At 36.7% G+C, this 13,903-nt stretch overlaps 1 protein-coding gene across 1 annotated transcript in view; it reads left to right on the forward strand.

Moving 5' to 3' along the window:
* ITGA8 (integrin subunit alpha 8) overlaps positions 1 to 13,903 on the forward strand; it is a 108,373-nt gene that overhangs the window by 59,567 nt on the left and 34,903 nt on the right. The window contains exons 21-23 of the mRNA XM_062494601.1: positions 1,489 to 1,581; positions 7,296 to 7,375; positions 10,453 to 10,533. Coding sequence (XP_062350585.1) covers positions 1,489 to 1,581; positions 7,296 to 7,375; positions 10,453 to 10,533 — 254 coding nt within the window. The remainder of the gene's footprint in view (positions 1 to 1,488; positions 1,582 to 7,295; positions 7,376 to 10,452; positions 10,534 to 13,903) is intronic.

A 13,903-nucleotide genomic window follows, 5' to 3' on the forward strand; every position in this document is an offset into this window, starting at 1 on the left:
TTAATCATTTTTAGTCTAGGAAGATAGTCTCCAGATTGCAGAGGAACTATTGCTACTGAAAAATTTCTCTATTTTCTCAGCCTTTGAGGGACAAAAAAAAAAGAGTGATGAGGGCTGATTTACTTTGTGCTGGTCTGTGATACAGCATCTTTGAAGAAACTGTCAAATATCTAATATAAATGAGTATTTATTTCTAACTTTTAGACCTCAATTTCACCCCCCCTCCCCCAACAAAAGCAAAACTATAAACCCACACATCAAGATGAAATGGACCATTTTCCACACAAGTTTGATTCCAACTGTGTTAATGCCCTCTTTTCTCCCATGTGTTGCTTCCCACCTCTAATTAACCAGCTGGAAAGAGTGTAAAAATATTTCTCTCCCAGCCCTAGAGAGGCTTGGGAAGGCTATTAGTGCCCTGGACATGCTGTGTAACAAACTTTGTTTCTTCCTAGCAAACTGTAAAAATGTCAGTGTACAATGAGGTGTGTGCTGAGGGCATGCTTCACATGGGCTCTCTTTAGGGCATGCCCTGTCTTCGCTTTTAATCTCAGGAAGTTATGAGGACAGCATGTCCATGCTGGCTTTTACAGATAGGGCAGATTGGTCCAGAGATTTCCCAAGTCTTTATATAAAGGGCATGAACTTGTTCACACTGCTTCATCTGTGAGAGTCACAAATGAGCAGAAAGGTTATGCAACTTGCTGCATCCTGCTTTTACAAAGTTAGTTTACTTCTGCACATATATGGAAATTATGGAAATGCCTTCATTTACTGAAGATGTCAGAGAGGAGAACAGAAAATAAACAAACCACATTTTAATTCTTTGCCTTAATCTGTATCTCCTAGTTTGCACTATTTTATAGCTGTTCCTCCTCTTGTAGAGTTTTTGTTTACAGATGGCATGACTAGTGCTAAAGATTGCTATAAACAACAAAAAACTTTTATATTTGTTAATGTGAAGGTCTAGCTCCTTTGTTGCTAATTTATAAACACATATAACAGTTTGTTTTTACAGAAGAATTTAACATTCTAAGTATTTTACCACAGATTGGAAAACAAAGATCTAGAATTGATCCATACTCAAGTTTTGCCAATGTCAGAAATTCATTATAGAGACTTGTGGTGATGGATAACACTGTAGTTACTATAAGACCTATTCTTCTCATTTAGTTTTGCCTACTCTTTGTTTCTGTGTTGAGTTATTATGGCTATAGGAGTGATTCACAACAACAAAGCAGTATGGTAAAACTAGACATAGAGTGATCTCATCATGACTCTTAAGGTACTGGGAAACTACCCCGGTTTTTTTTCCCTGGCATCAGTTTTTCCCACGTAGTCTGACAATAACCAACTAAATGTTTTGATAGTGCACTAAGCAGGTGTCTGAAATCAAAAGAAAGGTCACAGTCTAAAAGGCATCACTTTCCCAACTGGATACATTTCACTGTGATCTCTGACCTCTGTATTGATGTCCTTTTGTTGCAGGCACTGCGTGTATTGAGCTGTGATTACAAGATGGAAAATGAAACTAGAATGGTGGTTTGTGATCTTGGAAACCCCATGGTGGCTGGTGCAAACGTAAGGGAAAACTAGATGCATTTACTGATTTTTATCTAATTGAATTTTAAAGGGGAACAAATGGAAATTTATTCAATTACCAGAATGTGCTTATTGGGATAAACGGCACATAAATTAAATTATTTACCTGGACAAGAATTTCTTGGTGTAACAAGAGGCAGAACTGTGCTTCTGAAAAATTAACAATTTGTTTTTCTAAAAGATTAATTATGCTGGAACTTGAAGTTTATGTCACTCAAAAAAATAGAGTGACTCAATTTATTAGTATCATTTCATTAGAAGTTGCACTAGTATAATGAGAATTCCAGTCTATAATGTGATCAGTTCATTTCGTCCTTTTAGTATTCCCTCTACTTAAAATATATAGATATATGTATAGTAAATAACAGCTTCTTCACCTGATTCCCATCTTGAGTACATGAGGATTGTCTTACCAGTTTATATCATATTTTATATCAAGGAAAGTGTGTTTGGAATAAACTTTTACATTAAAGTTATTATTTTCATTCTAAAGATTCCCCTAAGACAGCCTCTCATAACTCATACTACACATTAGGTGGAATGATGGTAGCCTTATTTTTGGACAAAAGCAGAACTATTTAATAATTGATGATGAACACTGGGTAAGGATAAAAATAGGTTTAGAGATAAAAAATTCCACAGTTGTCATTCTCTGTCCCTATTTCATGACAAAACAACCCAGGAAATCCCAGAAGTGTTAAATCCAAGAATGTTCAGCTATGGATGCTCTTGCAGAGGAATTTAGTGTTTGTCATAAATCCATAAGTTCTATGCATATTTAACTAAAAGAAAATAATCCAAATATTGACATTTAGATAAAAAACAGTCCTAATAAAAACTGAAGCAGTCAGCAGCATTAACAAGTATCAGGAATAAATAACAGCTTTTAATTGAAATCTACTACTGTTTGAATTCCATGTTGGACCTATGACCTTGCTAAGAAACCAGCAAATTTTTTTAGTATTTCCAAAATACCTACTAAGTTAAGATTTGTCCCATGGAAGATCAATATTTCAATCTTCAGCCTCTCTATAGAGGGGAGCTTTCCCAGCTTCTTTTAATCCTGAAGCAGTTCTGACCCTTGATAGAAGAACCAAATATTGGAGATTTGGACTAGAATAGGTTTCTTCGGATCTTAGGGATAGCCTCAGATCAGCCATATAACTTTAGAAAGTGAATGAGGGCAGGTGTCTCATACAGTCATCTACTTACATGGTCACAGGCAGTCCCAGAGATTCTTTGGGACTACAGGGAGTTGGAAACCATTGAAAATTGAACTCTAGGCGATGGACTTCTGGGAAGAGGAATCTTCCTGGTAAGGATCCTTCTCCATTGAACTACTTTGAACTAGAAGTCTGAAGAGATTACTATGAACATTTTCTGGGAAAGACATAGATGAGAAGGCCAAAAGATTTTGTAGGTTTTATTTTATTCTACATAATGAAAATCCTAAAAAATAAAAGTAATTGAAAACATTTCTGAGGAATGGAATTTTCATAGTGGGATGATGGGATGCAATGATGGGCCAGAGCATGAGACAAATTCCAATTCAAGGCAAATAATTTATTATATTGAGAAGACAGCAATTTTACTTATCTGCTAGTAAATTCCTAGTTAGTCTCAAGGCAGAAGCAAATTCCCAAGATACAGAAAGAAGTGGACAAGAATATTGTGGGTGATTGGGACTCAATGGAGTGTGGCAGGAAAACATAAAACTGCTTAGGCTGGAAAAGAAAAGGAAGACCAAACACGAGACACTAGCTTGTATACCAAGAAGAAAATCTTTGTAGTTTGTGTATTGTCATAAGCATAAGCAATGGAAAGGTCTGAGTGTAGAGGTGTTGGACTGCAGACCCTCATACTCCTCCCTCTGAATCTAAACCCCTGTTTCCACATCATCCTTCACCCAAAATGCTACCAGTGTGAAGACTTCAGGAATGCCTTTGGTGGCCATTAAAACATTACTACTCTCACCTGTCTCTTTATGAATTTTCACAGAATAATTGTTCCTTTCTTCAAAATCAACTGTGGGACTGATGTAACTGCCATTACCAGATACTGCTAAGCAAACTACTTCATAGAGAGAGAAGCAGCAGCATAAAACTGCAGGGTTCATAATATATCCAATGGCTTTCTATTTTATAACAAAATAATCCAGTCCTTTAAAATTGAGGTATGGGAAGGCACAGCATTACAAAGCCAGATGGCAATACTGTTTGATGAGAGTAAGTGAAATCTTAAATCCTAAATTTATCTTTGAAGCCAGCTCCCCTGGAAGCTCACCAAAGGTGAAAGGACTTGTGTTTTTTTAGTCCAAACATATTTGTGATGGCAAATTTACTTCCAAAAACAAAATACCAGCCCTTTGTACAAATTGCATAAATCTCAAAAAGTTGCTGTGATCCATTTCCAGTTTTGCAAAACAATTCTGCTCTGGCAGGAGATCAGTTATTCTCAAAATACTCAGTCAATAAAGGGGCTCTTTGTGGAAGTTGTGAGTGGGAAGGAAGGGTTAGGTCAAAATTGAACATTCCTAAAACTCTTTAACTATTGAGTCACCTTAATGACATGCCAGCACCCTGAAATGCTAGAATTCTTGAGTTCTTGAAGATCAACTTCTGAGTCTGAAGGTTATGTTGGGATTTTGTAATATAATCCATGGGATATTACTGCAGCAGACTACAGGGTTGTCTGACACTTCACATCTTTAAAATGCATTATGTCGTCTGTGTCCTTAAAATTGTTTACTGGCCACAGAAAAATACTTCACCTTTTCAGTAATATCACTCAAGTTGAAAAGAAAAAAAAAAGAAAAGAAAAGAAAAGAAAAGGAAAGAAAAGAAAAGAAAAGGAAAGAAAAGAAAAGAAAAGAAAAGAAAAGAAAAGAAAAGAAAAGAAAAGAAAAGAAAAGAAAAGAAAAGAAAAGAAAAGAAAAGAAAAGAAAAGAAAAGAAAAGAAATATATGAAAGAGCAAAAATGAAGATGTAAACAATTGGTAAGGAAAACCTCAATGCCAAATGGCCCAGAATGCAAAATTAATGTCTGACAACATCTCACATCTCACTGGCAAAGATTACTCAACATACTTGTTTATGATGCTGAAATGCATCAGACTGACAAGCTTCCTAATGCCCGTTCAGTAGCATTTGCAAGTGAGAAAATGATAGTAGAAAAATCTGGAAGTTTATAGAAATTAATAGAAATGAGGTTAGAAGACTGGAGGCTTGGAAGGTCTTGCCTATTTCTTGGTATGTACCAAACTGATTCCTCAAAAGCACCAGGTTTTGTCTTTCTTATGCACTGTAAAACACTTCAAAACCAGCTACACCTCTGTCTCCCAGCATACTCCTAAATCCTGTCAAACATAATACATTAAAACGTATTAGTAGGAGCACAAATGTCATGTATTTCAAAGATACATGATGTTACAAACATGTAAATAATGCAATTTTCATGAAACTAACTTCACTTCAAAAATTTTAAATAAAAATAAACTATTCTGATAAAATTTATGTCCTACTAAAATAAGGAGTAATTGCTAAGTTACAGGTTCAAGCAAGTTAAGCTCCTTTGGCCTCACTAGGTTTTCAGCAAGGGCATTTAAGCATCTTTGCCCCATTATTAGCAGCAGTGTCAAGGGTTACTTGACATTAACAAAGTCATATGACTATACAAAGGCAACATCTGCAACTTATTAGAGTTGTACAGTAGGAGTGTGTTTAACTATTAAATAGGGGATTAAGCCTCAGGGGTGTAATAGATCACAAAACTGAAGTTCATGTCTGCTCTGTCTGATGAAAATTTTATCTTTGGTTCATCAAATCTTTTTCCTGCTATAAGTGGAAACAAATTTATTTAGACTGGTTAGTAAAAACAGTAAGAGAAATGGTGAGTTTAATGTTTGGAAATTTTTGTCTAAAAGACTGAAGCAAGTAATTATATTTTTAAAGGTGAATGGAATACCAATAGCGTTGCTAATATGATCTCCAAAAAGTGAGCTTAAAATTAAAAAGATCTTACATCTCTATTCCAAGTCAGCTATTCAACTTTTGGGTAATTTAATGAGCACTGTCTTTTCATCTGAATGATTTTGCTTTAAAAAGGAGAGATTCAACTATGTAACTATGGCATTAACATAATCAGAATTCAAAGATTTGAACTCACCATTTATGCCATTTATGATGACAGTATTGCTTTAGCATGAGTCAGCTGAAAGTAGTTGAAACATGTTAAGTTTTTTTCTGGTGATGGACTATGCTGCACCCCTGCAAGTGAAGAAATAGAAGAATTGAATGAAAAAAAAATTGGTGGGAAAAAGGAATTGCTTAAACATATTAAATGACATCCACGGGAAATTTCCTCATCTTTAGTGATGTTGAATGTAAGTTGGTGTGTCCTGTCCTGTTGTTGACAAGGTTTCCTTAAATACTCTAAGGAAATTATGCCAAGCAGACAACTTTTTTTTCTAGTCAGACATTGGCAGAAATGAGAGAATGAAGTCCTCATTTCCTGATGCCTTTTGATGAATTTCTCACAAGGACTGTTTCCCCACATGGAGAACCTATCTATGTGTTCCCATCCTTTAAAAAAAAAAGGAAGTACAATGTGCATGTTATCCTGCAAAAAATTCTGCCATCAGGCCAGATGGAAGGTAGAGGGGAAGTGAGAAGTTGTAGGAATTGCAAAATTCACATTTTGAAAATTACCAGATTTAAAATACGCAGTTGAAATAATTAAAAACAATAATTTAAACATTGCAGTAGAATTGAATTAATTTAACATTGAGGGCAGAGGGCATCTCCTGTTATTCACCTGCCACTTAACACAGTGGGGCTGTAAATATGTCCAACAAAAAGCTTACGGAGACCCCACCACAGGCTGTATAAATATATATATATGTGGGTGTGGGTGTGGGTGTGTGGGTGTGTGTGTATTCCTTCTGTAATTAGCCCTTCTCTCTTCTAAATAAACTTGATCTGCTTATCCTTGCTCTTCTTGCAAAGCAAATGGGAATTGTCAAAGGGAAGAAGCCAGGTCTGTCAAAATGCAAGACAGCACCAGTGGAAGCACTTACTTACTTCAGTTTTGGGAAGTGTGTGTTTTACTCTCTCCTCTGGTCACTCACTCCAAGCCGTGGCAAATTGGACTACAAATATAACTTTGAAACTGTATTCATCTTAACAGAACTGCAATGGAAAAAATAATCAAATTAAAAGTAAATTAAAACTGCTGCTAATTTAGTCTCAGGTGCTCTGTCAGGCCACAACACCTAAAGCATGCAGCACAGATCTCCGAGGTGCAGAGACAATGCACGGATCAGGAAGCCTTGCAGACCTGGAAAAAGGCATGCATGGATGGAGGCAGGGATGAGAGCTGCCAAACAACTGCTATTTTCTTTTGGCTGGGCTTGGCAGAGCAAAGACTGTCTGGATGAAGAAGGGCCCACTGCTGTGTTTTTGGGAGTGTGCTTCTCTATTCCTCTCATCTTTCCTCTCTCCAGCCAAGTTTTCCATCTGGTGACATGCACAGGCAGGATGGTATTTTTTCCTGAGAACAGCTAGATGATTTTTTTCCATACTAATTTTAAAAAGCGACAGTATCCAGTGTAAGTCTGTGAAATGCAGTGTTGAACAGTACTACTTTATTGATCTGGAGAGATCAACTGTTTCCAGTAACCTGTTGTTTTGTTTTAGTTCTCCACAGGCATTCGATTTTCTGTTCAGCATTTTGAAAACGCAGATTTCAGCATCAATTTTGAGCTGCAAATAAAAAGGTTAGATATTTTATCAAGAGCATGGTTGTTTAAATTATTAATTCCTATTGATACATTATTATAAGGTCTCTCTTGAGTATCAGTGATTATTTCAGTGGCTTTCCAATGGTAGCTTATGTCAGGAGGATTGTTGGGGTTGGAGCCTTGTTAGCTGTTAGGACAATCAGTCTAGTCTTATTCCTTTAAAATTCAGGTTAACTGATTTTGGTCAATAAACCTAGGATCTTCTACAGATTTGCCAAATTTGAACTTTATTTTCTGCTTCAGAATTAATAAACAGTAATCCCTTTGTAACAAAGGTGAATATGTACAAACGTATCGTGCTCTGAATTAAACCAGACATGATTCTTCTTCACAAAAAAAATAGGAAATAAAAGGAAAGCAGTTAAAATCTGCTCAGCAGATTTACTGGCATGGAGAGAACTGTTTCAGTTTGATGCAGGTGAACCTTTGTAAGTTTTCCATTAGAATCCTCCCCATTTGCAGGCCTCACATATTAATACTGTAGAATCTTGTGTTTTATGCTGAGCAGTACTTCCACAGGGAAAAAAAGCACAGAGTGGGCTGGGTTAGGATAATTGCAAAAACAAACCTGGGACTTTTTCAGTAGGTTGCAGGGTTCTGCTCCATCCGTCCTCATCACATTTGCACTGGAGTTCTGTATGGGGCCCTCTCTGCCCCACACGCAGAGACTTAATTGCTAATGTCTGGCCTTTAATGAGGGCCTTGATCATGTTCATTATGGTAAGTAACTGAGACATTTAAAATGTTGAAGTCACGTCTCCTCAATGTAACCATTGAAAGGAAAGAACATGCAGAAACTCAGGAAGGGCGCAGCAATGCCACACAAGTCCATTAGGCACCTGGTCAGGCCTCAGCCCTCTTCCTGGAATCTGGCTGGGGATCATGCAAACCTGGACATGAGCTCCTCTGGAGAGAGACACTACATTTACCGTGTACATTCCCTGTCCCTGCCATTCTTCATTTCTTAACGCAAGCAATAGTTTGAAATGGTTATCCAAGGCTCATGTCACAACCCTTTTCATGCTGTGAAACTGGGGAGGTCCAGAGCTTTGTGGGTAGTTAAATCTGTCTAGGTAATAAAAGTTGAATGTAGGTAACTGTTTTAAGAAGGTGACAAGGATTTCCTGAGGAATAAGAATGCAGGATTCAATTTACTTTCACCTGGAGGAGCATGGAGTACACCTAAAACCAACTGCCCCAGGGGTGGAAGCACAGTCCCACCATCTACCATAAATTGATCCAGACTACACTGTTGTCTCTTGAACTTCAGGAGACAGCAACATCTCATGCTTCCTCCATGAGTGTGGCTCACTAAAATGTAAAGGAAGAAAATGTGTTGGGCTACAAACTAGTATGAAAATGCTGAAGAATAACAGGTATTTAAAAAACAACAAAAAAAGGGAAAGAGTAAAAGAATAAAATTTCTTGCATAGGGAATATACCCGAGAGTTAAAACTCACTGCTTTGTACGTTCACAAGCAGCAGGATGGTTCGTGTGTTTCTATGTTCCCAGTGAACAGGTAAAACAATCCTAAAATAAAAAGGGAACAGAACTCCATGAGGCAAAAAGAGGAAATTGCCTAAATGGAGGCAAGAATACATCTGAATTTGAGTCCTCCTTTAATTTATTCAAAAGAGAGAACTTCTGCTTTCTTCAAAACATCAAGTGGGAAATAAGTATTTTCATTTGCAAGACTGAAGTTCATTACTTATAAGAAACAAGCTAAGCTAGAGGCTGAGTAGTGTCTTGAAATTTGATTCCTTTTCTGCTGTGGATGTTGCTATGCAATTATGTACCCCTTAGAGAGAGATGTCTTGGCACTTTTATTTAAACTATTTTCTTCTCTAAAAAATGCCATAAGACATGAACAAGGTTTGAATAACAGATACATATTATCAAAATCTGTATTTAACTCTATGGAAATTAGGGTAAATATGCAAATTGGAAAGCATCTTATTCTAACAAAGTAGTGGTATAATAATTTTTCTACTTTAAACAATTTTTGTATATTTATACTCTAAGCAATGGCTACAGAGGATTACATAAAAGTTTGATGGGAATCTGCATTAGTGTACAAACAAATTAGAGCTGCTCTTAATTTTTGCAATCTGTAACCAGAAAGCCTGGATCAAAGCAGTGTTGCTCTTTGCTCTTCAGGAGTCGGTCACTGGGAATGCTGACCTCCTCTGAATGTTTCCAGTTGACTGATGCTACCCAGATGTGATAACAGCAAACTGGGACAGCAATGGAAACTTAATGTTCATGGATCAAGGAAGACCACACTTGATTAAAAAAAAAAATCCAAATTTAGTGTTGTTAATCCCATCATTAAATAAATTCTAAATCTGTAATTACTTCACTATCTTCATGGATTAGAACCTTTAGAACCTTCAAACCTTTCTTTATATTAATGGGCTATTACCACAAGAGTAGCCTTTTGAAGTAAGAGAAACTACATTTATTACTAAGGATTTACCATAAGAAAAGACAATAGGATGAGTGAGAGCTCTAGATTTTAAACACAGTGATCTGTTTTCACTGTTAAGTGGTTTTAAAAATGTAAACATTCTGGATAGGGGAGGGAAGAAAACAAGAAAATGAAAGAAACAGCTGATCTTGGTTATTTTTCCCCAAAGACTGTCATGCAAAGTCACAAGTTTGGAGAGTCATAAAAATAAATTTTATTCTAACAAAGCCTGTCTTGATTAACACTGCCTTCTTCTAAGCATGAAACAAATTTTTGTTGCATAAAGATACTTTTATCTGTATGGGTAGCCAAGTTGTACAAGGGAATTTACATGATACTTTGAGCCAAATAAATTTGTATCATCTTTCTCATTATCACAGGATTCTTTAAAGGAAGCTTGAGTTGAAGATGTTCAAATATGTGATGAGCTCAAATAATATCCAACTTAAATACCAGTGTCCTACAAGACTGAAGAGTGGCAATAGGAATCCCATTTTGTAATATGTCCAGTGGGCCTTGTGTAGTGAGTGATATGATAATCTAGAGTTCTGATATAAAGCCTTTTTTTTACATATTTTTTTCCAGTTCTAACAAGATAAATTCCACCAGCAACTTAGTGAACCTCCATATCAACATCAGTGCTGTGGCTCAAGTACAGATCAGAGGGTAAGTATTCAACTATTTTGACTCATTATGGTAGCTACTTTTTTACAGAATCTTGATAATGATAATCCCATGTAGTGAATCTTTTGACATATTGTAAACCCAAGTGCCTTATCCATCCACGGCACCTGGGTCTCACCCCTGCAAGCTTTGCAGGATGGATCTACTACAGACTTACTGAGTGTCTGTGCAAAGATAGCAACCTAGGGAATCTCACACTGTAGTAACACCAGTTAGAACCAGCATTTTATTTGGGCATTTGAATTGTGCATGGATGTTACTAATATAAAATGCCTGCTCATATGTGTAAGTGTAGGTCTTCTTGTGGAACCACTTGGACACTTAATGCTGAATATCGAACAGAATCTACTGCCTTTATGGCTGTAAATGTGAAACACGTTATGGAAAGGCATGTACTAATAGAGAGCATGTACTAATAGAGAGCAGAGTGAGGCCTCTGGAGAAAGGATGAGTAAGAAATGAGTTATGATAAACTGTTCACTGACGCAAAGTATACCAAAATTAAACAAGCAGAGATGATAATTTCTATCTCTGTTTTCATATACAGCTTAGTTTTGGAAATTCTAAAATGCAATTGGATGATAATTGCCAACTGAACAAGGGCCAGCACTGTGCCTGTATGCCCAAGAAGGCCAGTGGCATCCTGGCTTGTATCAGACATAGTGTGGCCAGCAGGCATTGATCAACCCTCTGTACCTGGCACTGGTGAGGCCATACCTTGAATACTGGGTTCATTTTTGCACCCCTCACTACAAGAAGGACATTTAGGTACTGGAGCAAGTCCAGCATAGAGCCATGAAGCTGGTAAAGGGCCTGGAGCAGCTGAGGGAGCTGGGGGTGTTCAGCCTGCAGAAAAGGAGGCTCAGGAAGACCTTACTGCTCTCTACAATAAACTGAAAAGGGTTGTATTGTGGTGGGAAGCAGTCTCCTCTCCCAGGTAACAAGTGACAGGACAAGATGAAATGGCCTCTAGTGGCAGAAGGGGAGGTTCAGTTTTAGAAAAAGGTTCAGATATTAGGAAAATTCTCTTCACAGAAGGAGATGTCAAGCACTTGAAGAGGCTCCTCAGGGGAGTGGTACAATCACTATTCTGGGAGATACTGAAAAGATACGTAGATCTGGCACTGAGAGGCATGATTTAATAGTGAACTTTACAGTACTAGTTTTATAATTGGACTCAATGATCTTTAAGGTTTTTTCCAACCTAAATGATTCTAAGATTTTATAAAATATTAGAGTGCCCTGTAAAATTTGGAACTAGATTCCTATCCTAGCATCCTGGAGGAAGGCAGGAGGATGTCTTTTTAAAGCAAATAACTGCCCCCAGTGCTTTTGTCTGGGATATTAGATTTCCTACATCTCCTGTTATGAAACGACAGCTCAAAAAATCCCCATAACGATTATCAGCTCTGCAAGGGTTGAACAGGAGTTAAAAGGCCCAGATTCACTTCCACAGTCAGGCCATGAGGCTTGGCTGATGCAAGAGGAGTAGATGCCTCTTACATGATTCACCTCAAGGGGCTGTCTTAGATGTAAACAAATAAAAATGCATTTATTTATGGGTTTTATAATTTATAAAAATGTATTCATTGTTGTCACTTCTGAGACAATATGACTACCTAGTGCTAGCAATAAGTCAAATAATTTTGCAGATCACAGAGAACATTTTTTCTGTTCTAATAGTCAATCTATCTACTCTAATTTGGTCTAATATTCAGTCTAAATCAGAGAGATTTTTGAAGGATTTTTCATCATATTTTGTGAGTATATTCCACATTAAGAAGACCCTAAAACAAGTCAGGTGGAAAAAAAAGGCTAGCACTCAAAAACTGTGTGGATATGTTAATTATTTTATTTCTGAAAAGGAGCATTTGAAAGACAACATGTTTAATAAGAATAAAAGTGAGAATATTATTTCATTTCCTATAGCTAGTGGAGATCTAAAGAAATGAGCTGGACAGAAAGATGGATGAAAAATACAAAAGGTATAATACAGAGGTAGAGACTGAGGAAAAAAGAATCAAAGGTGTTATTTAATGGGCTACAGATGTGTGAGAAAATGTTGGGAGCGAGTGGCTGCTAGGTGTTGCCATGGGTGAGCACCCAGACTAAGGACTGGCTGGAATTCCAGACTGGAACAGTTTTGGTTACACACACAGGACTTTCCCAGTAAACATTGCTTTCAGTGCTGTGGATTCTATTTTTTGTCTTTTTGGTTTTTAGGGGTTTTTTTGTGAAGTCTCTCTTCACTTTAGTAAAAAGTCTCACAAACTTTTTATTCTTTGCAGACTTTTTGGAAACTTTGCCTCCATCATGCTTTTTCTGTGCCGTAGTGTGTTCTTTTTCATGAAATGTTCTTTAACAGGTACATAGAAAGACAAAAAAATGACCACAAAATCCTCAATTCTTATGAGCTTGGTGATAAGTGGAAAAAGTTGCTTGAATTGCTGCCTGCAGTTCTAAGAAACATGTTATTAAATACAGAGGAATTGCTTAATTGAATGACTATCACTTTCTGTCCCTTTAAGTATTTGTTTTCTTGTTAGCTGTAGCATTCCCAACTGCTTTGTTGACAGATTTTGCTAATTACTCAGAGATGCTCAAACATGCAGTTCCAAGGGAATTGCTCACTGTTTCCTAGATAAAAATAAACGAGAGACTGTGTCCACTTTTGGACTGGAAAATATCTTGCATTAGTTTCTTTACATCACTTCTGAGAGTTGCACAGAGTGGAACTGGATGCATTGTACATTTTACCGAGGAAAAGTAAGTACTTATGAAATTGTGCATATGCACACATACAGATATACTTGCACAGTGGAACCTTTCTGTGAGAAAGGAAGAAATCTTCTTCAATATCCTCTTTAAAAGACAATTAACATAACTCCTTAGATACTTCAATAAGCAGTTGCTTTGATAACTAGGATTTGTTTATTCTGCCTACCTTTTTTATCTATGAAAACGTAGGAGTTTTAGCATTGTCATTGTTACCTCCCACTGCTGAAAAAGCACTAGAGGAATGAGGGATTCAGGAAGGAAGCAATTTGGATGGAGAGGATTTGGAGCTGGCAGAATTTTGATTGTATATCCCCATATAAACTTTTCTGTGGGGCCATACTTTGTTTAGCTTATTTTTCAGTTCTCTTGTTTCATGATAATTGTCACCTAAAAGTATAGGAAAAATTATTTTCTAATAAATCTTTCAAATGTTAGAAATATTCTCAATTAAATGCAAAATTAAATAGTGAAAAGAGTGTATTTATTTTTCATTTGACCCTAATTTTCCTACTTTCATGTCAATAGCAGAAGTCCTCAAAATAACTGTACATTCTGTTAAAATAAATGGTCTTAT

This window comes from Cinclus cinclus, chromosome 1, assembly GCF_963662255.1.
Source record: "Cinclus cinclus chromosome 1, bCinCin1.1, whole genome shotgun sequence".
NCBI classification, from domain to species: Eukaryota; Metazoa; Chordata; class Aves; order Passeriformes; family Cinclidae; genus Cinclus; species Cinclus cinclus.